Raw genomic sequence first — 27,911 nt, forward strand, 5'->3', positions numbered from 1 at the left:
GTTGCTTGTCCTGGTATGCAAAAGGGTAGACAGGATGACATGTACTACATTAGATGCTCAGTTGATGTCATTTAATGTCATATGCAAAGTTTGATTTATGAGACTCCCATAGAGATGGACGAAGATCTGCTGGCACGAGTTCTGGCCACTTCACTAGAAATTGAAGAGACACTGGGTAGGATGGAGAGCATGTACCAGAACATGCTTCATAGGTACAATGTTTGTAACAACATCGGTGGTCACCACATCGAGTCACTGTTGTAATGCATCAGTAGTGTTCTGCATGTACAGTATGCAGGGTTCTTTTTTGTTTTGGAATAATATAACCATGTAATATTTAAGTGTTAATACAAACAAATGTGCTTAAGTGACAAATGGATGTTTCATTATGTTTCCTTTTGAATCGTTAGCTTATAATGGTACTGTGTCAACACTAATTCAGGTCCTGAAGCTGGAGTCGATGAGTTAAACATCTGAATTGAAGCCATCATAGAACAGAAACAGTATGTTTCTGGACATGGGTTCTTATTTAAAATTTTATTTACTCATTCCCCTCTACAAGTCCTAGAAGCTTATAATGGAAATTTCTGAAAACCTAGTGTATTGTTGTTCATCTGTGTAATCAAACTATCCCCGTGTCAGTGTTGTACTAAACAAGGCTTTTACCTCCCTCTTAATGTGTCTATGCAGGGCCACAGGTTACCCAATAGTCTACAGCCACATTTATATCTACATCTAGATACGTACTCTTCAAGCCACTGTATGAGATATGGCAGAGGGTACCATGTACCGCTACTAGTCCTTTCCAGCTCTGCTCACAAATGGAGGAAGAAAATAAGATTGTCTATATGCCTCTGTACAGGCCCAAATTTCTTTCACCTTGTCTTCATGGTCCTCATGCAAAATGTGTGTCGGTAGCAGTAAATCATTCTGAAGTTAGCTGCAAATACCTGTTCTCTAAATTTTCTCAGCAGTGTTTTGTGAAAAGAACACCTTCCCACCAGGGATTCCCCGTTTGCATTCACAAACCATCTCGTACCACTCAGGTGTTGACTGAATAGACTAGTAACAATTCTAGCATCACGCTTCTGAATTGCTTAGATGTCTACCTGTAAATCAAACTGGTGAGGATCCCAAACATTTGAACAAGACTCAGAAATGGGTTGCACAAGTTTCCTGTTAGTTCAGTGAATGAGTGCTCAAATGAGGGGTATAGAGAGCATGGAATGTATGAGATTTCTGACTTTATGACTTTATTAGGAATAGTTGCAATGTAAAACTACTTAGTCCTTTCCCATGGGACGAGAGCTGAAGGTGGGAGAGGGTTGGAAAAGTACACTCAGTTCCAAAGTTCCTCTATAAGTAAGTATGTTGATGAAGTGGCAAAAGTCTGCATCAAGTTAAAGGAAATGAAATGCTCTACAAGTTCATTTCAGACAATTTTTCTGAGAAATGTTCGTAGGAGGCACTAGAAACAAATGTTTGACAAAAAGAGTGAGGTAAAATGATTTTTTGAAAGTCATTGATTTTCAATAAAACGTATCTCGAAAAGTGTTGGAAATTTGACAAATACGTATACAGATATTTTATAGGAAATTTAATTAGTTACCATTTTTGTTTGGAACATTTTTTTTCTACAGTGCAACATTTCTGAGTTGTAAGACAAGAACCAAAAAATTAAAAATGGGACCTTTGCTCCCCCCTTCAACCTTTGGTTCACCTTCAAGGGGTGCAGACCTCCTAATTATTTCAAATAAAGTCCTAGAGTCAAAAATTCTCTCATATTCCATGCACTGTATAATACATCCATTGACTAGACTGTATATGTGAACTCCTTGTAGAAGAGCTAGACTTTCCCAAAGCCCTCCCAATAAACACAATCTTACATATAATGTCTGTGCCATATCAATTAATGTAAGTCCATCTGATGATGTTGTTGTTGTTGTGGTCTTCAGTCCTGAGACTGGTTTGATGCAGCTCTCCATGCTACTCTATCCTGTGCAAGCTTCTTCATCTCCCAGTATCTACTGCAACCTACATCCTTCTGAATCTGCTTAGTGTATTCATCTCTTGATCTCCCTCTACGATTTTTACCCTCCACACTGCCCTCCAATGCTAAATTTGTGATCCCTTGATGCCTCAAAACATGTCCTACCAACCGATCCCATCTTCTGGTCAAGTTGTGCCACAAACTCCTCTTCTCCCCAATCCTATTCAATACCTCCTCATTAGTTACGTGATCTACCCACCTTATCTTCAGCATTCTTCTGTAGCACCACATTTCGAAAGCTTCTATTCTCTTCTTGTCCAAACTAGTTATCATCCATGTTTCACTTCCATACATGGCTACACTCCATACAAATACTTTCAGAAACGACTTCCTGACACTTAAATCTATACTCGATGTTAACAAATTCCTCTTCTTGAGAAACGCTTTCCTTGCCATTGCCAGTCTACATTTTATGCCCTCTCTACTTCGACCATCATCGGTTATTTTACTCCCTAAATAGCAAAACTCCTTTACTACTTTAAGTGTCTCATTTCCTAATCTAATTCCCTCAGCATCACCCGACTTAATTTGACTACATTCCATTATCCTCGTTTTGCTTTTGTTGATGTTCATCTTATACTCTTTTTTCAAGACACTGTCCATTCCGTTCAACTGCTCTTCCAAGTCCTTTGCTGTCTCTGACAGAATTACAATGTCAGCGACAAACCTCAAAGTTTTTACTTCTTCTCCATGAATTTTAATACCTACTCCAAATTTTTCTTTTGTTTCCTTTACTGCTTGCTCAATATACAGATTGAATAACATCGGGGAGAGGCTACAACCCTGTCTTACTCCTTTCCCAACCACTGCTTCCCTTTCATGCCCCTCGGCTCTTATAACTGCCATCTGGTTTCTGTACAAACTGTAAATAGCCTTTCGCTCCCTGTATTTTACCCCTGCCACCTTCAGAATTTGAAAGAGAGTATTCCAGTTAACATTGTCAAAAGCTTTCTCTAAGTCTACAAATGCTAGAAACGTAGGTTTGCCTTTTCTTAATCTTCCTTCTAAGATAAGTCGTAAGGTCAGTATTGCCTCACGTGTTCCAACATTTCTACGGAATCCAAACTGATCTTCCCCAAGGTCGGCTTCTACCAGTTTTTCCATTCGTCTGTAAAGAATTTGCGTTAGTATTTTGCAGCTGTGACTTATTAAACTGATAGTTCGGTAATTTTCACATCTGTCAACACCTGCTTTCTTTGGGATTGGAATTATTATATTCTTCTTGAAGTCTGAGGGTATTTCGCCTGTCTCATACATCGTGCTCACCAGATGGTAGAGTTTTGTCATGACTGGCTCTCCCGAGGCCATCAGTAGTTCAAATGGAATGTTGTCTACTCCCGGGGCCTTGTTTCGACTCAGGTCTTTCAGTGCTCTGTCAAACTCTTCACGCAGTATCTTATCTCCCATTTCGTCTTCATCTACATCCTCTTCCATTTCCATAATATTGTCCTCAAGTACATCGCCCTTGTATAAACCCTCTATATACTCCTTCGACCTTTCTGCTTTCCCTTCTTTGCTTAGAACTGGGTTGCCATCTGAGCTCTTGATATTCATACAAGTGGCTCTCTTTTCTCCAAAGGTCTCTTTAATTTTCCTGTAGGCAGTATCTATCTTACCCCTAGTGAGACAAGCCTCTACATCCTTACATTTGTCCTCTAGCCATCCCTGCTTAGCCATTTTGCACTTCCTGTCGATCTCATTTTTGAGACATTTGTATTCCCTTTTGCCTGCTTCATTTACTGCATTTTTATATTTTCTCCTTTCATCAATTAAATTCAATATATCTTCTGTTACCCAAGGATTTCTATTAGCCCTCGTCTTTTTACCTACTTGATCCTCTGCTGCCTTCACTACTTCATCCCTCAGAGCTACCCATTCTTCTTCTACAGTATTTCTTTCCCCCATTCCTGTCAATTGTTCCGTTATGCTCTCCCTGAATCTCTCTACAACCTCTGGGTCTTTCAGTTTATCCAGGTCCCATCTCCTTAAATTCCCACCTTTTTGCAGTTTCTTCAGTTTCAATCTGCAGTTCATAACCAATAGATTGTGGTCAGAATCCACATCTGCCCCAGGAAATGTCTTACAATTTAAAACCTGGTTCCTAAATCTCTGTCTTACCATTATATAATCTATCTGATACCTTTTAGTATCTCCAGGATTCTTCCAGGTATACAACCTTCTTTTATGATTCTTGAACCAAGTGTTGGCTATGATTAAGTTATGCTCTGTGCAAAATTCTACAAGGCGGCTTCCTCTTTCATTCCTTCCCCCCAATCCATATTCACCTACTATGTTTCCTTCTCTCCCTTTTCCTACTGATGAATTCCAGTCACCTATGACCATTAAATTTTCGTCTCCCTTCACTACCTGAATAATTTCTTTTATCTCGTCATACATTTCATCTATTTCTTCATCATCTGCAGAGGTAGTTGGCATATAAACTTGTACTACTGTAGTAGACATGGGCTTTGTGTCTATCTTGGCCACAATAATGCGTTCACTATGCTGTTTGTAGTAGCTTACCCACACTCCTATTTTTTTATTCATTATTAAACCTACTCCTGCATTACCCCTATTTGATTTTGTATTTATAACCCTGTAGTCACCTGACCAAAAGTCTTGTTCCTCCTGCCACCGAACTTCACTAATTCCCACAATATCTAACTTTAACCTATCCATTTCCCTTTTTAAATTTTCTAACCTACCTGCCCGATTAAGGGATCTGACATTCCACGCTCCGATCCGTAGAACGCCAGTTTTCTTTCTACTGATAATGACGTCCTCCTGAGTAGTCCCCGCCCGGAGATCCAAATGGGGGACTATTTTACCTCCGGAATATTTTACCCAAGAGGACGCCATCATCATTTAATCGTACAGTAGAGCTGCATGTCCTCGGAAAAATTACGGCTGTAGTTTCCCCTTGCTTTCAGCAGTTCGCAGTACCAGCACAGCAAGGCTGTTTTGGTTAATGTTACAAGGACAGATCAGTCAATCATCCAGACTGTTGCCCCTGCAACTACTGAAAAGGCTGCTGCCCCTCTTCAAAAACCACATGTTTGTCTGGCCTCTCAACAGATACCCCTCCGTTGTGGTTGCACCTACGGTACGGCCATCTGTATCGCTGAGGCACGCAAGCCTCCCCACCAACGGCAAGGTCCATGGTTCATGGGGGGCATCTGATGATGAAGATCTAATATTTCAAAAAAACGTTGTCCAAACTACATTGTAATAAATGTGACTGATTTCAGTGATTTGTAATTTCAAGTGATATTCATAATGGTCACAACTGAGCTTAATCCACAACAATTGCCTTTAAGGACTACTGTAATACTTCAAAAATCAGGTTTTCATTTAGTATATGAACATTTTTGTATTCTTTGTTTAATAATAATCAAGGTTGTTTTTGCTTTATTCTTGGGGTATTTTCTTTGTTGTTCCATATTTTTGTGCTTCATTTTTTTTATGAATGGACTGGAGGATTTTATGCTCACGAAAATGGTGTTAATGGACCTCAAACTCTAGACAGCAGTATGTTCTCCACATTAAGTAGAACTCTTTTCTTCTGAACACAAGGTTACAGAGGGCTTATCGAAGAGGGGAACTCACTATGGTACTCACAATTGTTTTAAGTGAAAAGTGTGAAATTAAAGTAGTTACTTTAAACTGAATGTAAATGTTCATTTTAGTTTTGCTACAGGTATTACGGAGCAACCAAGAAATGCTCAGTCATTTAAGTTAGTACCTGTATTATTCAGAATGTAATAGATATACATAATGTGCCAACTTGGTATTAATATTTATCAGAAGTTTTGTTTAAACTGCACTATTTCGTCTATGAAAGAATTCATTATTATTAATTTTAGTAATAATATAAAATTAATTTTTAAACTTCTTATGTCTTCATTACCCTCATTCATACTTCTGAAATTCATTCTTCCTCTCTCTCTTATTTGACAGTTCATTTACATTTATTTGCACTGTTAGAGATGTTTTATGTCTCAAAACAGCTATCTGTGTCCCTTGTTGGTATCCCAGAAACTTTTGTTCTTTTCTAGGTTTCAAGTGGAATCTTGGCTGGCATTCTCAACATATCCCCAGAAAAGATTCAAGCTGTTGACATGGATTCCATAAATTCTCCTATTCATTATAGTTTTCTGAGTGGAATGCCATCGTCCTACAAGGATTATTTTGAAATAAACCCTCAGACAGGAGCTGTAAGGCAAATACAGCCTGTTGATACATCTGTTGCTAAAAAATTTGAGATAATTATAAAGGTAAGGTATAATTTAGAAAATTACAATTAAAATAAAAGATATATACTTCCTAGTAAGTTATTGAAAGTGTTGTTGCCTTGTTCCATTAGGCAGAAGAAGAATCTGAACAACGCAGATTTGCAACTGCAAAACTGTTCATCACAGTCAAGCCAGTCGACAGCAACCCACCAAAAATCCAGGTCTCTGCAGCTGATGGATTTGTGGATGAAAATGCACCAATTGGAACTAAAGTTATTGATGCCAGTGGGAACCCAATTAAGCTTACAGTAACTGATGCTGATCTTGTACGTACTTTTGTCACAGAATTTGTAGCAATATGGTAAGGAAAGTTCTGGTAAAATGTAGCAATATGTTAAGGAAAGTTCTGGTAAAATGTAAATAAATTCCAGAATGAGATTTTCACTCTGCAGCGGAGTGTGTGCTGATATGAAACTTCCTGGCAGATTAAAACTGTGTGCCAGACCAAGACTCGATCAAAGGCTCGAGGCAAAGGTCCCGAGTTCGAGTCTTTGTCCGGCACACAGTTTTAATCTGCCAGGAAGTTTCAAAATTTAAATACTTAGTAGTAATGGAGACCACTCACTGAATAGTAGAAGTGTTGAGTCGTTGACAAGCACTTGAAAAAGAAAATGAAAACTTCTTAGATTTTGGATAAATTCATTAATGAGCATGCACTACCGAGCACATATGCCCCCCTCCCCTCCTCCACACACACACACACACACACACACACACACACACACACACACACACATTGTGCTGTCTGACAGTGTGTTCAGCCATCTCAATGTAGCTGGACATGTGTGTGTGTGTGTGTGTGTGTGTGTGTGTGTGTGTGGGTGGGCACACTTGCTGGTGTATGTGTACTCGAGCTCATTATTTCCTCCAAAACCTGTCAAGCCTTTTTCTATTTCTTTTTCTTTTTTCCCTTTTTGTGCATCTGTTGATGACTCAATGCTCCTGCTGTTTGGTAATGCTGTAATACAGTGCTCACAAAACTGAAAGGACAGAAATGTTAATGCTTTATGTGAAAGTGGTTTTCCTCCTAGTTGCTGTGGAATCTTGGAAGTTAATTTTGAAATGCTTAAGTTTATATGTACATATGCTACCCATTTTCAAGATTAATGATTGTTGCAGGGCCCTGATGATCCAAAACCAACATATGCATTTGAACTGACAACAAACTTCTTTAAAGTTGACAACAGTGGCATACTGGTAGTCAATGAAGAAACACTTGACAGGGATCCGCCGAGCCCAGGGAAGTTCAGATTTCAGGTATGTGAATGAACCTGTAAAGCTGTTCTCATGCACTGACTGATGGGCACAGAGATCTGAGGAAGCAACCTTCGACCAGCACATCAGCTGCAGCACAGTGAGGAATAGTGTGTACGAGTAGGTCTTGCCTCCCTTGTGCATTCATTGCATGTATGCTCAATGCAATGCAGTGAGCATATGTCCTCTCTGTGGATAGTGTAATATTTTTCCCAAGGAGTTGTAGGTAGTGCCTACAACAACCCAGGAACTATTTACTCAGCTAGAACACAGCAGACTAAACTCAGAAATGATATTTAATAATGACTAGTACAGTGGTAATGTGCACTGAATTGATTTGTTGCTAAGAAAGATATTGAACCCCCCCCCCCCCCCCCCCACCCACCCGCTTATTAGTTAATCAGTTTCTGTAGATGAATGGTCATGTGATGGCTGCCATGCAAAGTATTCGAGTTGAGTTCCTGGTACTGCCAAGGATTTTTCCTTGGTGGGTGGAGTGGTGCAGGGCACACTCAGCTGTAGATGATGTTAACTGATGAGCCAGTCGATTCAGAAGTAGCACCTCCAAGGTTCAAAAAGTATGCAAAACAGCCTGGAGAAAGGTTTGAATGCAAACAGTTAACCTATAAATCTAAACTCAAATGTATTCTTCATTAGCATGCTTATTGCAAACAGTGTCATTTTCATCCCACCAAACAGGATAATTTCTTGCAATAAGTTTGCCCAAAATTGCAGGTTATCATTATCGTGGTTGTTAGTATTCCGTATACACCATAAAGATCTCTCCTCTCAGGAAATTTCTCCAAATCTAAATTATTATTAAATTGTCTTCCCTTTTTACAACCCTCCACAAGTGACCAGTAAACCATTAGTAGCAATAGGCAGCAATATATCTCCTTAGTTGTTCCAAGAACTCAATAGAATCGTCATAATCCTGCATCACAGAACTGTTCTTATGAATATTAATTAATCTCCACAAAGCAACATATCTTCAGTCTCATCATCATTAACAACGTCATCACTTTCAGCTTCATTGTTCACCGACAAAATTTCTTCTGCTCTAGTGCATCATCAGTCTCAGTCATTAGTACTTCAGTACTAACTGAATCATTCCATTCCAGTGACATCTTGCAGTAACTCATCACTACACTGAATACCACAGTTACCATCTTCACTTTATCATTTCTTTGAGTACTATTTGTGGCCCAACCATAAAATTTTGTTCAGTGACATCGTCTTACTCAGTGCTTATTATAGATTGAGTGTTATTCCTTTTCACATCGGCACTTATCAAAGCACATGCGCTGACAATTTTCTCTTGTATATCATGCAAATAGTGAATATTCACTGAATACGGCATATCCATGTAACATGTCACTGACATGTAAACATCATTCGATGGTTTCACAATACAACACTACTATGAACGGTAAAACTGATATCGTCGAATCAAGTGAATGTGAATGATGTGTTCCTTTGAAGAACAAGTTGATATGCTTCTCATTTACAGAGAATGCCATGAAATTCAGTGAGAGCTAGAGACTTATTGCAGCACTGCACTGATACCAATGGTCTCACTTTGAACACCTTCTGTAAATGGACGTTCACTCCACCATTGTGACCTTCGTTGACCTTCAAAGACCTTACTGTTACATATCATTGGATTTGTCTTGATAGCCGCTATCAGAAAATAAGTACCAAACTATAGCATCCCATGTATAAAAACAAAGTTGACCTTCATACCTCTGAAGTGACCTCACCTAGCAACAAAAAACCAACGTCATTTTATGGCCCTGTTGTCCCATGCAACTTTTGTCCCACCGACTTTTCAGCTCCTATCATTCTTTTGGAGTTATTCTTGGTGGCAGTAGTTAGTGACAGTATACAAACTGATCAGAGTGTCTCAGATCAATAAAGGAGAAAAAGGGCCCACTCACAATATTGGAAATATACCAAATATCATATACATGTGAAAAAGTCTGTTGGAATGCGCGGATGATCCATCAGTACAATACTATTTGAACATAAACAGTGTTGATGGTGGAGACAGGTGGAGAAATAAACCATGGCACAGCACATGCTGTGTGAGAGTGACCATATAATAAAATTCACTGACATGCAGATTCACCCATCCCTTTTTGCAAGGAAGCCATTGAAATTCAGAAACACGTCAATAGTTTTGACAAATAAGAAGCAGCCTCAAGATAAATAATTACTGGAATTCTGTACTGCAGCAGTCAACTATTGCATATAACATGGGAAGAACCATAGTGGTAATCTTACTTCCAGAAATGGAGGGTGGATCTTTGACAACACCAGCCACTTGTGCTAGCCAAATGTCAGAAAAATCATTAAACAAATGCCCACCCAAGACTTTGAGATGAAAAACAACAGGCAATAAGTTACCATAATTCTCTGCCCTATGGTTGCCTAAAAGTTCTTGCAGACACTTATGAAAGGCAACCATTCCACTCTTTCAAGATCACTCGACAAATCAAGAATATCTTCATCAAACATTGATTCCCTAATGTTAAAACCTACAAATGTTCCTATCTTTATTTTTCCTTTTTTGATTCTTAGAAACTTCTTTGCAAGCACAGAATCCTTGTGAAGTTTTCTCCAAGGCCTTCACAAAATTTTTGACAAGATGCAGTTTAATGTGAAGAGGAGGTAGTTACACATTTTTGGGGTCAATAAGAATGTTCATTATGATCTTATGCATGGATAGCAATTCATTCTGAGTAGGCCATTGTCTCCCATAATGTGTTTTTTTTTTCTGTCTCTGCTGTCACACTTGCATAGAAGGTAGCAGTGCTTCATATATACAAGCAACACATGAGGAGGTGCTGCAATTACTCTGAAACCTCCAAATGTATACCATATGTATTTCTCATACTGGATAAGTATATCTCCTTCAGATTACCACTACAAGCAATCAGAACAGAAGAAAATTTGTACCCATTATGAGAAACCCTGCTTTCAATCTAACTTTGCTGGAATCTACAAAAGAAATACCACCTTATGTACACCAAAGTCATGGGTGAGTGCCTCCACTATGGTCACAGTATGTTAACAAAAAAAAAAGTGTCATCTTCCTTGGAGAAATACTGAGTAAAAACAGCATGGTGGTCATGATAAACATTGCAGAAGAGAAAATTCTAGCCTTTTAATTGTGACAGCCTATTGATTTGACAAATTTAAATTATGAATTATGTCATTAGGGCCCCTTGAGACAGAAAGTGTGGCTCATTTGATTCACAGTGGCCTCAGAATGTTGGATCGGCCTGCATATCTCCTTTGCTGTGTTCTGTGAGTTCATCGCTATATTTGTCACCACTCACTGTCACATTCTCAGGAGGTAATGATATTGAAAATTCTCCACTGTGACGAACAGCCCTAAGAACAAATGGTTAGTTAGGATGTTGCTCAGTTTTCCTTGTTCTTGACATCATTCAATCTATCTTTGCCAAAGTAAAATAACAGTTGGTTGTGGTCAATTGGCTCCTTCAAAATCTGCCAACTGGAATGGACATGTGATACACTGTTTTTAATTACCCAGTTAGGAGTGTAGCCAATGACAAACAGCATACATAGGGCATGAGAAGGGGGAAGGGGGGGGGGGAGGACAACTCTTGTCCTGGTTGCCAAGCTTACTCTACAAGAGATTTAAATTTCTGTTTTGACACTCCACAAATACAACAAAAAATTGTGATATTTATGCAGATTAATGTTAGCATGTTTTCTTCTGATTTAGCACAAACCATAAACTTTCACACATTTGGAAAAACAAAATCATGTAAGACAGTTGTCACAATGCTGAAATGCAGTTTGATTCTGTGTGTTTGAAGATGAGTCATTCACAGTGCTGCCAAACCACCTTTATTTCCTGGAGTTAAATTTCTGAATTTTTCATTTGTTCAAACATCATGTTCTGCCAACTCCATCATGGAATGGGTCAAATTAGATATTAACAGACAGAACTGACCACTGGTGGCTACTTTTGTAAAGTGTGCTAACAACAAATTATGACAAGTGCTGATGTACAAAAACCGATAAGTAATTCCCATCACTTCCAGATTACTTCAGGTGTGTGTTTTAGGAGAAGCATAGCTGTGTTGGTAGAAGTGACTCCTTCTCTTGCCATACTACTCAGCTCCTGTTACTATCTAATACTTCAAATGAAGCATTTTAACTTCATTGAGACCCATATTAGCTGTCTACACACTGGAAACATCAGGATATGTCTGATAGAAGTATTAAAATAGGGCAGCATTTATGTTCCTAAGGCCAAGTATACAGATAAATTTTAGGAGTTGCTAATGAGCTATTCCTGTACTTCATTTTTTATATCTGGATAGTTCAATTTCCTGATTGATGTTCACTGGCAACATTTGCCCCTGAATATAAACTTCACTCTGAGCCCTAGAGGAGGATGTGTTGTCTATATGGAAATTATTTCTACTTCTAGTATTGTGGCTGTGAATAGTTGAGTTCATCCTAAAACCACTCTTCTCATTAACCACAAATACCATCAGGGAGTACATATAGTGGCATGTAAGTGTAAGGATACCTAGGTGCCTGCAGAAGCTTCAGCAAATTGTTCAAATTTTTTCACCTTAGTACAAGTGCTCCAGATAATTGTGCCATGGGACAGAACTGAGTGAATGTAAGCTGGATTTGGAAATGGGGAGAGTGTGGAAGTCACCTAGAATCCCAGATCAGCAGAGATTTATCGGGCAGGACAGTCTTTCCTTCTTGAGCCATCCAGTATAGGGTTCTGGGAATCTTTTCCAAACTCTCCCCATTTTTTAAACCTCATCAGTCTGCTTCCTTCAGCCTCTTCCTTTCCCTTCAACCCTTCTGATAGAAGGAGGGGGCAGTGCCTCTGAAAGCTTGTAAATTTCTATTCCTGATGCCACTCGGTGAGTAGATATGTTACCCATCCAATAGCATTTTGAGTTTTTGGAAGATTAATTGTTAAGGTGATGGCTGTGCATCCTGTTGTTAAGATATGATTCCATCAATGCAAGGCGAAGACATTTAATGCATTACCATTTTAGTTTCCATAGCAGAATTTTTTATCTATGCCACCGAAGGCCTTGGCAAGATCACATGAAATGCCTACAGGGTGATTTTTATTGTTTAATTCCACTAGAGGAGAGTTTGTGAGATCACATGCAGTTTTCACAGTAGAGATGCCTTTACGGAAGCTAAACTGAGCTATAGTTAAAAAGTCATAAAGTTATTCTGTAATTCTTTTGTGTCTTTATTCTCAGAAAGTTGGTTCAGTATTGTGTTCTTAGGTACTTTCTCAAAAATTTGTGTGAACACAGGAAGGAGTAAGATTACTCCATAATTAGAGGTCAGTTTCTTATTTCCACTTTTGTATGTTGATGTTCCTTCTGCATACTTCAGTCTTTCTTGACTCATCAACTGATTCAAAAAGTAACTCGCAGGTAGTGCTCCCAAGTCAGCAGGAGATTTTAGTACTATGGCTGAGATAGCATCATAGCCAGAAGAGTACTAACATCTGATAGTGGAATTTGCATTACATGTCAAAGTCAATTTATTATATCTGCTTTTGATGGACAATATTTAGTTCCTGTGCTTTCAGCTACTGTTAGGAACAATTCATTGAATTATGCAGCCAATGATTTTAATTTCACATTCTCTGTTGCTGCTAGTGCCCTCAGAAAGATTGATATAATTAACATTACTGAGTTCATTCTTTTTGTGCCTAATAATGGTACAAATCGTCCTTGCCTTGCTCTTGGAATTTTCAGTTTCTGCATAGCACTTGGTTTCTGTCTTTTTGAGGACTACATTGCTCGTAGTGCATTTTTAAGGCATGATTAGAGCTAATCTTCTCCATTAAATAACATTCTCTCTTTGTAGCACAAGATATTTTGATCTCAGATGTTAGCCACCCTCTGTCTCAACTTCCACTGTAAATGTCCCTGGATCATTGTAAAGGAGAACTGGATTCATAAAGTGGTTTAATATTTGTAGGAAATAGTTAAATTACTCATCTACTGTATGTTCTTGGTTAACTTCTTTACATTTTTTCATCCTGTAAATTCTCACAGAAACTAGTATACCTGACATATTTTGTTTTTCTCTTCTTAGCTAAACCAATTATTTCATTAAAGACAGATAGAGTTAGGAAACAATCAGCAGTTGTCGTGCTATGCCCTCCTATTCTTATTGGGAATGTTACTGTGGGAATCAAACTGAAGCTGGTCATTAGTAGCTCTAGATGCCCTCAATCAGAACTTTCAGAGTCGAAACATATACTGGAATCTCCACATGCAGCATTTTCCCACTTAGTGGGAATAAGTCATATTAGTACTCCCTTTTACTTGATTAATGAGGTTTAGAACTTTTCCTGTTGGTGGCATATAGACTGTCAGAAGTGCTACCTTGTATATTTCAAAGTCTGTTAGTGAAGTATGACACTGAAGCAGATGGGCTCTGCAGTATACACTAAGGTCTTTGGCCTTGGACTTGGTAGTCCACTTTTTGTGTGTATTGTTACTCTCATTTTCCTTTACTTTATGCCTACAGTAATGTGTAGCACATCTGTAGAAGTACCTTTAAGTCTGTCATACCTTGTGTTAAAAAAAAGAAGCTCTGTTTTTGCATTCTACAAGCTTTTTATGTTTTGATGAAAAAGTCCAAATGTATTATGGCTGTTGAATTTTGTACTGTCCAAATTAACATTATTTGTAATTCTGTTTATTGTTTCAACTGTGCTTATGGTGATCTGGCAGCTCTGTATTTTAGAAACATTTACCATAAAAAAGACGTAGTGAAAATATTGGGAACCACAGGGATTGAATGGGTACTGTTCTTGTTAAACTGGATGGTTCTGAAAATTAATTGTTCAAGTAACATTTTACAGAAATGTTAACGTTCAGATGTAGACCACACCACATGTGGTATGACCTTGTGAGAAGCGATGTGTGGTAATTTTCAACAATAATAATAACAATAATAATAATAATTGCAGTTGTAACCATCTACACAGATTCATCTAAAATATCCACAATAACCTCGAATGAAAATCATTTGAGAAAAAATACAATTTTTACATATGTTTTTATGTTACTACATATGCGTATATCGTGTAAATATTATTTAAGATATACATATAAAGAAATGTTATTATATGTGAAGTTTTACTGGAGTGTGTTATTTAGTAACACAGTGTATCATGTTTTTCCGTGAGAAATGAGAGTTTAGTACTGACAAGTTTCGTTACACATGTCACAAGAAAACTGAGCCCAATAGCCAAAAACTGATCTCATTTTCAAATTCAGCACCCATGACTTAGCAAAGAACACCATTCAATTCTTTTTAGCAAATATGTTGTTGATCAGTGTAATTAGAAAGCTAGGACTTCAGTGGAAATTTCAATAAGTGAAAACTAGAATTGTAGATGTATAGGCTCCTGCTGATAGTCAGTTAACATGTAAGTTTTCTAAGTGTAAAACTCTGTCAAGTTGTAAAATAACTGTTGCCGAGTTAGTTACTTTACAGTATGACACAGTTCTGCACCCAGAAAACTTTTGTGCTGGACTTCTTCAGCAATTCTGATATTTGCACTTTGTGTGTTTAAGTAAGTAAATAATGATCTTGAGTGTCTTGAAAAGTATAGTTGCTGCTCATGATATAGGAGAGATGCATAACAAAAAGACTATCAGGAAGTGAGCATTCAGCCAACAAGACCTTTGTCAAAAATAGACAATGCACACACACACACACACACACACAGACACATATGTGACCAGAGTCTCTGGCAGCTGAAGCCAGACCAGCTGCCAGAGACTCTGGTCATGTCTGTGTGACTGGCATTTGTGTGCATGTGTGTGTGTGTGTGTGTGTGTGTGTGTGCGTGTGCGTGTTGTCTATTTTCAGCAAAGGCCTTGTTGGCCTTTTTTTGTTGTGCCTATCTGGGATGCAGCATCTCTGCTATTAGTGAGTGGAACTATCCTTTTCATAATATTGTCACATTTCATCCTGGATTTTCTATTGTTTGATATTGAATGTTATTGATACATTTAGAGCATACACATAACTTAAAGTGGAACTGTGTTACAGGTTGTTGCTCGGGAGATGACCGGAGGTAATGGTGCCGCTAGTCCCCCACTCACCCTCACCGTCACCTTGAACGATGTGAATGACAATGCGCCACGGCTGCCAGCGATAGCTCCCATCACCATACAGGCCGGAGAAGGGAAGCGCCTTGTGTATACTGTAGGTTGCAAAGGGTTTTTATCAGTATCCATTCTTCTCAGATTTTATAATCATAATTATGAATTATACAGTGACGTGTAGGCTCTAAATGACAATTTAACACAATGTTTGTCTACCATCCAAGACTACTTAGTATCTTAGATAATGAAATGATATATTTGTTAAAACTCAAAGAAATAGTATCAGTGGCAATTGAGAGATTTATACTGAATAAATTAATAAGCGATAAAACTGATCTTCCATGGTACACAAAAGAGGTCAGAAAACTGTTGCAGAAGCAATGAAAAAAAAAAATCTTACAAAGCAAGCAAAATCTCCAAGACTGGTAATGTTTCACAGGAGCTTCAAATCTGAAATGGAATTGGGAGTGTGAGATGCTTTCAATAGCTTTTACTGTGAAACTCCATCTGGAAATCTGGTAGAAAATCCCAAGAGACCAGTTACAAAATGCAATCAATATTCTTACTGTGCAGTAACAATGGTAATGTTACCAATGAAAGTGCCACTAAAGTTCTGTGGTTACAGTTTTCTGAAATTCCTTCACCAAAGAAATTGAAGTAAATAATACAGAATTCAAATCAAGAACAGCTGCAAACATGAGAAACTTAGAAGTTGATACCCTCAGTGTAGTGAAGTAACTTAAATCATTTAATAAAGGCAACTCTTCCAGGACAGGCTTTACACCAGTTAGGTGTCTTTCAGAATTTGCAGATATAACAGCTCCATAATTAGCAACCGTATACAACTGCTTACTTGATGGTAGATCTGTACCTAAAGACTGAAAGTTGCACAGTTCACACCAATACTCAAGATAGGAAATTGCAGTTACCCGTTGAATTACAGACCCATATCACTGATGTTGATTTGTAGGAGGATTTTGGAACATATACTGTGTTTGAACATTATGAATTACCTCAAAGAAAATGATCTGTTGTCACATAATCAGCACATATTCAGAAAATATTGTTCTCGTGAAACAAAACTGCTGTGTCATCTGACAGGACAAAGCCAGGGCAAAAGCACGACAGGTGCAAAGATGTGAACTGGTGTCACTGCCAAAGAGACTCGCCACTCGTGCAAGTTCCACCAACGCTACGGGTGTCACTGAGAATGGAGTTACCAACTTCGCCCCAGCCGACGGGCAGCTGAGTACAGTCTGCCAATGACCGGACGACAAAAGACAGAAGCCTACTCGGAAAATAGAAGAGCAGCTCTAGATCGTCATCAGCCGACCTAGACAGGGAATGTCATTTAGTGAACTCTTAGAAGTGAACAGACAATTGTAATTGCATTTACTATGTCCTGTGAAGTTTACCTATGATTATTTGCACTTAGTCATTGAGGACCTTTTTTGTGTTGTATTGCAAGCCTTGTTGCAGTCACAAAGATAAGTAAACCTTTTAACTCATTTGTATGACTTTGTTACTAATGTGTTGGAATGTTGTAGAACCTTTATTCTCCTATCCTATTACCTGACATTGGGATCTAGCTGTGTAATAGTGGCAAGGGGAAATTGTTTTAGCAGTGCACTGCACCAGAAGCCATTTCATGAACTCACCAACTCTGACTCCACAGCAGTGGTGATGAGGCCTCTACACAACTGGTGATGAGGGTTTGCAAAATACTTTTTGTGCATCTTCACGTTTTTGCGGCGTAAGGACTGCTCCGTAAAAGTTTGGGCACGCAGCTGCATAAATTCAGCTTCTTCTAATATTTCGGCTGAATACCGTCTGGCTGTCTTCAGAGTCAGCCGAGGTAACTAACACTCCAGCTTTCCTGCCACATGTGGGAAACCTTTCATCAAAAATAGATCCTCAGTAAACACAAAGTGAAAGTGATTTTTCGCCCTTCACCGAAGATTGCAGCACTCCTGGGTACCGTTAAAGATGATTTGGTGCTTCAGAAGTCTGGGCTTTATAAGATCCCCTGTGAGTGTGGCCATTCCTACATCAGACAGATGAGACATACGGTCGAGGATAGATGCACTCCAGGTACACCCGTCTCGTACAACCTAATAAATCTGTGGTGGCGGAGCACTGTATTGGCACTGGGCACTCTATGGTGTACGATAATGTCAAAATTTTAGCCTCGACTTCATCTTTCTGGGACTCAGTAGTGAAAGAAGCAATTGAAATTCAGTTGGTGATGAGTTTAATTAATAGAGAGCTTGGACAAATCATGGAATCTAGGAATTTCTGTAATTAAATCACAAAGATGTCGCAATGGTGCAGCTCTCCGTAACATGTCGATATCACCGTGTAGATCAACTGCGCAGCCATAGATTTAATTTAGGAGCATACGTTACACCTCTTTGCCACCTATCGATGTCTCTGGTGCCTCGTGTATCTTTGGCCGCATACGCAGTGGTTCGGTCCTCGAGTTTAAAAGGACAGAGCAAGTGCTGTAGTGTTAGTCACCTTAGCTCACTCTGAAGATGGATGGATGGTATTCAGCCAAAATGTTAGAAGAAGAAGCTGAATTTATGCGGCTGCACACCTGAAATTTTATGGAATTTTATGCTATTTATTTGCAGAAAATAATGAGTACTATTGACAGGGGATATCATTTGGATTCTATATTTCTGGATTTTCAGAATGCTTTCGATTCAGTCCTCACAAGCAGTTTCCAATCAAACTGCTTGTTTATGGAGTATCAGTTGTGCAACTGGGTTCATGATTTCCTGTCAGAAAGGTCACTCTTCATAGTACCTGATGCAGAGTGATTGAGTAAAAAAGAAGTGATATCTAGATTTCCCAATGGAAGTGTTATATGCTCTCTGCTGTCCTTAATCTGCAGGGTGTTCAAAAATGCAGTGCCCAGATTAACAGAGATGATGATCCAGACAAAAACGAATGTAATTCATAAAGTAACCATGTCTTGGAAACACATATTGTTAGAGTAAAGATTATCCAGGAGGTTATTCTGTGTGATTGAGGATAAAATGGAGTTAAATGTTTCTTATTCTGTTCTTGTTCTGATAACTATTACATTACAATAAATATTCAAAATAAGCACCATTAACCTCTGTGCTGGAAAATGCACGGCATGTTCTATATTCGTGTAGGTACAGCAAGAATTCTTGCAACCGATTCCGCCTCTGAGTCAACTCAGCTTACATGTAGCCCCAGAGAATGAAGTTGAATACGGTGAGATGGTAGAGCACTTGCCCGCAAAAGGCAAAGGTCTCTAGTTTGAGTTTCGGTCCGGCACACAGTTTTAATGTGCCAGGAAGTTTCATATCAGTGCACACTCCACTGCAGAGTGAAAATCTCATTCTGGAAATATCCCCCAGGCTGTGGCTAAGCCACGTCTCTGCAATATCCTTTCTTTCAGGAGTGCTAGTTCTGCAAGGTTCGCAAGAGAGCTTTTGTAAAGTTTGGAAGGTAGGAGACAAAGTACTGGCAGAAGTAAAACTGTGAGGACAGGGTGTGAGTCGTGCTTGGGTAGCTCAGATGACAGAGCACTTGCCCGTGAAAGGCAAAGGTCTTGAGTTCGAGTTTTGGTCCGGCACACAGTTTTAATCGGCCATGAAGTTTCATATCAGCGCACACTCCGCTGCAGAGTGAAAATCTAATTCTGAATATTCCAAATTGTGTTTCCTGACAGCATGATTGTCAAAAAAATCCAGTTACACAACAATAACTTGTCATATATAATTACTTATGGATGTGGCCCTTATTTACAGAATCTCCTGGGTGACAAACTCAGGGAAAGTGGATTCTTTTGTGTCATAAGATAAGAGTTTAAACAAAATTGTGCAAAAGGAATACATGGATTTGGTTGTTTGCCTCTAAGGTGAACAAAATCTGTCTGTGTCTAGAAGATATTCAACATCTGTATTTTTGAATTCTGCCATATCTTCCATTTACAGTCATGTTTCCTGGTAGTTCTGAATGGTTTGAATATGTCACGTAAGAGTAGAATTCAAATTTCAATGAAAGGACCAAATGTGAATTTTAAGATTTTGCATGATTTGCAAGCATTTATAATCAGTGAAGAAGATAATCAACCACAAATGTTTTGTTGTGGCATTTGCTGACATCATGTAGTGCATGGAGCATTGAAAACTGATCATAATAAAAATGACTGAGTGTTCATGAATTTCTTGGGTGATCTGGTACACATCCATTGATTTTATTACCATGAATTATTGTATAAACATTGTATTGTACATTTAATTTCCTTCATATTTTATACAAGGCATTGGAGAGGATTGCGATTTTTGATCTTGTAAGCCAATTTCATGTGTTTTTGCACACATTTTGAGGCATTTTAATATTTTACTCCATTCTGCATTTTCGTCAATTTTGCATTTTTTAAGTGTAGACCACACGAAAACATAAAATAGGATTTCACTGTACATGGAAAACAATAGCCTTATTTTCAGAAATGAGTGCACATGTATTTTGCAAAGTCTGTCTCTAAAAATTGCTGAGAAGAGTCCTTTGAAATTAAAGATAGTCAGAGGTGACTCATGTTTATCACTCAAAGTTATACAGAGCTCCATTTGGAGAAATTCTTGAGTGATAATTGCAATGTAGGAATTTGTATAAAAAAACATATAACTCCATCAACAGCTCATGTAGTGAAGAGAGAATACTTTAAATTCTGTGAATATTCTGAAAAACAATTGAAACAATTCATGCTAAGAACAACAAACTTCATGAATATTTGGTGAATTTACTGCAAAGTATGAACCATGACTTCATCAAGTTCATGGGGAAGCTGTTACTCATATATTATGGAAATGGTGGAGTTGAAAGCAGCTTTTCTGTTAACAAAGAAGTTTTAGATGAAAACTTAGAAGAAGATACAGATGTTGCAGAAAGAAGTGTTCACAACGCAGTACAATTGTTAGGTGGTTCTCTTAATAGTGAGAAGCAACTAAATGGGGGCATCACAAAATCAGTGATACTAGCTGTGAAGAATGCTTCATCAAAAAGAGTAGAAGCTGTGAAAAAGAAGAAATCTTATGAAAATGAAGTGACCAACCTTAAAAGAAAAACAGTTCAAGAAATAAAAGATTTCAAAAATAAAAAAAGAATGATTATAGGAAAGACAAAAGAAGAAGCTGAAGTTTTAGATGTTGAAATTCCAAGTTTACTTAGGAAAGTTAAACACTGAATCTTTTACTGTGAAATTTAACGTTTGACATAAATTTTGTACCTTCAAAATTGTTATTATTACATTCAGCTTTCATTTCAACCAGCTTTCACACTCATAAAAAAGTGTTTTTGTCATTGTACCACACTTAGTTTTGAGAGGTCATGAATGTAACTAAAGAGATAATGAAAAAGTCATGAAAAGGTGATGAATTAGATCCACTGAAAATCAGTAGGCACCCTGTCATAGGATGATATGAATGAAGCAGCTGTTCATGCACCACATTCATATTAAACTATTATGAATACTGAGCACAGCAACAATTGCTTGCATGCTTGTCTCTGGATTGTTCTCAAAATGTAACAGCACTTCTTTCCCAGTGTTAGGTGTACACATCATCCAAGGTCTGCCTGCATTAGCCCTGCTTACCATCAATGAGCTGGTAATTCCCAGTCGAGTGCAGTTTACAATATATGTGCTCTATTGTGGACATCTGTGTGCTGGGAAATGTTTGCGATACATCACTGGGCTCTTTGACAAACGCCTTCAGCCACACTGTAAACAAAGTGCTTGTCTCACAGTTCTCCTCAGCTGCCATGCAGGCACTAGTACTACCCGCCATTTACTGACTCAGCCTCAAAGAGCATGACAGCACAATGGACTGCATACCTCAAAATAGCATTTGATATAACAATGCTAAACACAGTGACTTTTATCTGCTCACTCATATGCTATCTAAGCATGCTCAGTGCTCACACAATATGGGCTTCCAGCATATGATTGCTTTACGAAATATGTTTGTTTTTTCTCGTGTATCATCCATGTTGGTTTGGATACTGAATTTTTGTGACACCCTGTGTGTAAACAGTTTAGGAGACTATCTGAGTATCCCTCTTAGATTGTTTGCAGGTGATGCTGTTATTTATTCTCTAGTAAATTCATCAGAACAAAATCAATTGCAAAATGATTTAGACGAGATATCTGTGTGGAACAAAAAGTAGCTGTTGAGTCTAAATAAAAAATGTGTGAGGTCATTCACATGAGTAGCAAAAGGTAGCCATTAAATTTTGGTTCAAAAGGGTATCAGTTCAATTGAATACTTAGGAATTACAACTACGAACAACTTAAACTGGAACAATCATATATAAAAAGTCATGGCCAAAGCAAACCAAAGATGGCTTTTTAATGGAAGAACACATAGAAGATGCAACAAATCTACTAGAGAGACTGCATAGGCTTGTTGTTTTATTTCATCTAGTTTCCTCAAGTAGTTTAAGTAGTACATTGGGTCATGTTGAGGAAGTACTCAATGGTTCTGAATTATTGTATTCAGTTCTATAGAGTTTGTGGAAAGAGGTACCACCTATTTGCACTCATACATCAAAGAACTGTTTGATAGACAAAAGAATACTGATCAGTATGCATTATGTCTTTGGTAAATAGCATCACAAGCTCATCACTCATTCAATTTATTATATACAGTCACCTTAAATATTGCAGGGATCATGAAGAAAGGCACAATGCTCAGTTTGTGATCAAGATTGGTATTATGGGTAGCAAAAAATACTCATAGATGAAGCAGATTTGATTATGGAATATTCATTTGTGAAGTTGTGGATTACTGTTATGGATCAGCTGTGCCGAATTCACCATATATGGCTCCACAAAATTGAAGGCCAGAAGAGATGAGAATTGAATTTTTTAAGGATTTGAGAGACTATGTTGCTCTGCCGTAACAAAAGTGGACTTGACATGCAAGACTGCTACATGATACAGGGTGACGTAAATAGTCAGAATCATGCATCAGTATCATTTATTTGAGAATTTATTGGTTACACAAGATGTCCTACTAGATCTGTGAGATATGCAAGTGCAAATATCTCACTGAGGCTCTCCTATTGTATGGTTACAAACCTGATTTCTGTGTTCTACTCCACACTGCCTCTTCGGCAGCATACCAGTCTGTAGCCATGAAACTGAAAAACTTAATGAATGCTAGATGGTGTTTGCTTAATAATGTATTAATAATGTATACAACACCAGAATTTTGATTTCACTTTTTGACATATTTATTATTCTTAATGCCGTATTGTTAGAACAATGATCAGTTTCTTAAATATGTAAGATAAACAGCACTTGACTCAAGTTGTCTCTCAGAAACAAATGAGAGTTCAGTGGCAGAATGCAAGTACAGTTTTTAGATACACTACCCATAAATCAACAGTAGCTCTGCGGTGAATTACAACAACCAATTATTTCAGTGACAATGGTGATCCAACCTTCCCATTATTTACAACACAGTTCTGTCAAAATATTCACAAACTTGCATTAGCACTATCACTCGTAAGTTATTAGGCAATGACAGTACCACATTTTCTTCTGGATGCCAATATGCATACTTTCTTTTAGATGTTAGCGTATTCACATTCAAGTGGGTACTCTTTTGTCATATGTGGTGTCTATGAGCTTTCAGACCATGGAATCTCACAAAGGTGTTAACATGTTCGCATTTGAGTGCTGATGTACATAGATGTTACACAGTTACTTGCCAGTAGCAGACTGACTATTTTGTGTGATATCGACTATTTAAAGACTGGTGTATGAACAAATTGTTATTTTGGAAACCTCACAATCATTTGAAAAACTGCTACATTAAATTTTGCTACTCAAGACATACTATAAGTATTTATGAAATATGTGGTGGTCTAGGAATTTAGAAAAGTTTACAAAATCATTTTATGCATCCACATTCGGAATGTTCTATTTACAAGTGCAGGTGCTATATTGATGATAATTGTAAATTATTCCAAAATTTTAATTAATAGCCTGATGAATTAATGAATTCTGCCATCTTGTGGATAAAAATTAGGTGAATGAAAGTATAACAGAAAATATCAGAATTTGACAGGCACAGAGGCAATATCTGTGATGGAAAATATAGCAACTTCTGAACTCTACTGTTAATTATCTTGTAAGTTAATTAATGTCACAGAGTTTGAATTATGTTACTGGAAAGTCAGAATGCCAGTTTTCATGATTGAGTGGTATCACTAAATCCATAAATATGTATTAGCTCACACACCATTTGCTAATTCACTGCAGTAAAAAATTCAGCTTGATTAGCAATACTTTCATGAAAACTGATACAATGGAAGAATCAGCACATTAACATCAATAGCCTGAACAATGAACCTAAGTGAAATTCAGTCTAGATATCATTCTGAAATATTTATGTACATGGCACATGTAAACTATGTAAGAGAAGAAAGTAATATTATCAGGAGTTGAAAACACAACAGATGAAGTAATTCCAGCAAGCTATGTCTCAATATTTAAAAGAGACTTTTTTATAATTGGTAAGAACCCTATAAGCAACTCACAATCACACTTCACCTTTTCACTGAGGGACTTCCAAAATCTCACAGAACACAAATGCTTAGTGGTGCACTGCAATAGTTTCCTCAGTCACCAGTCTTATTGGAAACGAAAATCAGAGCAATATAGCTAATGTGTTCTGTTCACTATTTGCTATATATACTTTTCAAATGATAGCAGAGTCCTTTATTGCTGGTAGCTTATAATAAATGTGTAACTTAAGGATGACATATTATCTGTCAATCCCATTATAAAAAAATCTAATATCCACTCACACATATGTTAATTCTAGTCACAGACAATTATATTTGTACTCAGAAGAAAAAATCACAAAAATTAGTAATATTTGTCAATAATTCCTTCCAGGCTACATTATTTTGTGAATTTCAGGTTGTTGCAACAGATGATGACCTTGGTGAGAATGCTGAAATTTCTTACAGCATATATCATGTCTCCAACAATGGAAGGCAGAAATTCAAAATAGAACCAAAAACAGGTGAAATATTTACCATTGGAAAACTGATAGCTGGAGAACAGTACAGCATAACAGTCCAGGTACACCCTAAACTTCTGCATGATTATTGGTAGCTAGCTGATAGTATTACAGAGTGTGATGCAATGACATATAGACAATTTACTAAAGCCAACCATCATTCTTTTGATTTTCTGTAGAATGACTCTAATAAAATTCAATGTGTTATTACTCAACTGTGCTAAAGTAGAAGAATTGTTGACCATGAGTGGAATAGAAATGTACCTAGTAGAACAGTTCATGATGGGCGGCACTCTCCATGATACCTAGTCAAAGTGTTGGGGTATAGAGAGACAAATAGTGAATGAAATTTGCTTTGATGTCAAGAGAGCAAAATGTGAAGCATACAACAAATACTGTAGCAGAATATTATCTCTCAGAAAACCCAAAGATAAAAACTAGATTATGAAAAGGATAGATTTCTATTCACCATTAAAATGACTTGTTGAATTGTAGACAGGCATGATGAAAAGACTGTAACATATAAGCTTTTGGCCAAAGCCTTCTCCATAAAAGAGAAACACACACATATTTTCACAAAAACAAGTGCACCTTGCACACACATGACCACTGCCACACTGCCCAGACTGTAACAGAGAAGTATTGAATGGGAGCAGTAATCCAGAGCAGCATAGAGAAGAGGAGGAAGAGAGACTGGTGCTGCCTGGCAGAACATGCAAGGTCTGGAGGTGATAGGACAGGGCCAACAGGCACAGTGTCAGGAGACTGGTAGAGGGATAGGAGGGGGAAAAATTGAGAAGTGGAAAGAAGATGAGCTGAGAAGGGAAAAAACTGGTGGATGTGCTGGCAGCGAGCACAGCTCAGTGAGGGTGAAGGGAGGTGAATTGTGGGGAGGTGACAGGGCAGATGGGGGCAGAAACTATTGGCTGGGGGGTATGGAGACAGTAGAGTACTGTAGGTTGAGGAGTGGAGAATGTGTTGTAAAGATTACTCCCATCTGCACAGTTCAAAAAACCTGGCGGTGGAGGGGACGATCTAGCTGGCCCAGGTTTTGAAGCAGCCATTGAAATCCAGTACGTTATTTACAGCCTGCATGTTATACCACTTTACTCTTGGCCACAGTTTGGCTGTGGCTATTCATCCTTGTTGACAGCTAATTGCTAGTCATACCAATATAAAATGCTGAACATTGTTTATAGCAGAGCTGGTATATAACATGCATACTTTCACAGGTGGCCTGCCCTGTGATGCAATAGGATAAGCCTATGACACAACTAGAATAGGAAGTACTGGGTGGTTGGATTGGGCAGGTCTTCCACTTGGGTCTCTCAGAGAGATATGATCCCTGTGGCAAGAGGTTGGGATTGGGAGTGGCATAAGGATGGACTGTGGTGTGCTGGAGATTGGGTGAGTAATGGAACACCACTTTAGAAGGGGTGGGAAGGATCTCGGGTAGGAAGTCCCTCATTTCAGGGCTGATGATATATAATCAAGGGCCCTGCAAAGGATGTGGGTCAGTTGTTCCAGAGTGGCAGAGGGGTCACTCCTTTATAGCTGTTTCTTATGAGTGTTGGGAGGATTGGGGGTGTGTGGGAACATGGCATGGGAAATCTGTTGTCAAGCTAGGTCTGGGGGATAATTTCTGTCTGTGAAGGCTAGGAAGATTTCCTCTAGAAGGCCCACAAATAAAATAGGTTGGCATAGGATGGTGCAATGCAGTTGTACACGGCTGTGCAGCAGATTTGTTTACATAACTAAGGAGGAGTAGTGTTAGGATATTGTTATTAAGGTTGTTGGGCGTTGTTGATGTATAGTGTGGGAAAAAAGGGATCGAATGGGTGAGGTACAGCAGAATGCATGTGTTACCATAAGGGAAGAGATGTTGAGGGGATTAGTTAGGTTCAAAAGTTTGTTTGACACAGATAGGTGTGGAAAATAACGTGTCAATACAAGAGGATGAGGTAGGAAATGTGATCAATAGGAATAATTTAACACATAATTATCAGTGCAAAGAATTTGGGGCATAAGATGCAGCAGCAAAAATTCACATACCTTTTTGTATGTGTGTTGTATACTTGTGTGGAAGTGAAAACCACACAAGCTGCTATTTGTATAATACAGTAAGATACAACAACAGTGCAGCCACAATGAAGCAAAGTTTATTCTTCTTCTTCCATGTACAAGCAGTTGCTGACAATAAGTATGAACACATGCTGCACTGTCCTTGTACGGATAGCATGACAGGTGCTGTGCCTTGTCATGTAGACAGTCGCATGCGGCCTCTGGTCACAGGTCCACACAGATGCCATTGGTGAAATATTCTAAGTGTAGTGCACTGGCAGTGTGGTGCTGCCATACTTACCCAAGTATTACATACGGGGTTATAGTATAAGGAATCTAGAAATATACAACTCTCTACTTGTTGCTTCCACGAGGATAGTGAAGACTAGATGAGTCTAGTTATTAATTTCACAATAGAGGGAGTTTGTAGAACTTCAGAATACATATCTTGTTCATTCCGACTCATGGTCTTGTTTTTTGATTCTCATGCAGATAGAGGTCAGGAATATTTAGCAAGTAAGAAATTCTTGTCACATAAACCTATACTATAACATTTTCAAATAAGATGTCAGAAACACGTACATAATTTCCTCGAAATCTTTTTCAAAACTGTGACTTGACTGAATCATAACTGCTACAAAAACTGATTGAAAACTGGTCTGGCAGTGAACCTTAAACAAACAAAAAACAAGTTGAAACCTTTTAGACATTATTGTCATATGAAACTTCCTGGCAGATTAAAACTGTGTGCCCGACCGAGACTCGAACTCGGGACCTTTGCCTTTCGCGGGCAAGTGCTCTACCAACTGAGCTACCGAAGCACGACTCACGTCCGGTACTCACAGCTTTACTTCTGCCAGTACCTCGTCTCCTACCTTCCAAACTTTACAGAAGCTCTCCTGCGAACCTTGCAGAACTAGCACTCCTGAAAGAAAGGATATTGCGGAGACATGGCTTAGCCACAGCCTGGGGGATGTTTCCAGAATGAGATTTTCACTCTGCAGCGGAGTGTGCGCTGATATGAAAC

General features: G+C 38.3%; 1 protein-coding gene across 1 annotated transcript in view; it reads left to right on the forward strand.

Annotated features, from left to right (window-relative positions):
* LOC126091892 (cadherin-99C) overlaps window positions 1–27,911 on the forward strand; it is a 631,851-nt gene that overhangs the window by 503,847 nt on the left and 100,093 nt on the right. Inside the window, exons 8-12 of the mRNA XM_049907188.1 lie at window positions 6,106–6,324; window positions 6,414–6,608; window positions 7,462–7,599; window positions 15,697–15,852; window positions 24,721–24,885. Of these exons, the coding sequence (XP_049763145.1) occupies window positions 6,106–6,324; window positions 6,414–6,608; window positions 7,462–7,599; window positions 15,697–15,852; window positions 24,721–24,885 (873 nt within the window). The remainder of the gene's footprint in view (window positions 1–6,105; window positions 6,325–6,413; window positions 6,609–7,461; window positions 7,600–15,696; window positions 15,853–24,720; window positions 24,886–27,911) is intronic.

Source organism: Schistocerca cancellata, chromosome 7 (assembly GCF_023864275.1).
Source record: "Schistocerca cancellata isolate TAMUIC-IGC-003103 chromosome 7, iqSchCanc2.1, whole genome shotgun sequence".
NCBI classification, from domain to species: Eukaryota; Metazoa; Arthropoda; class Insecta; order Orthoptera; family Acrididae; genus Schistocerca; species Schistocerca cancellata.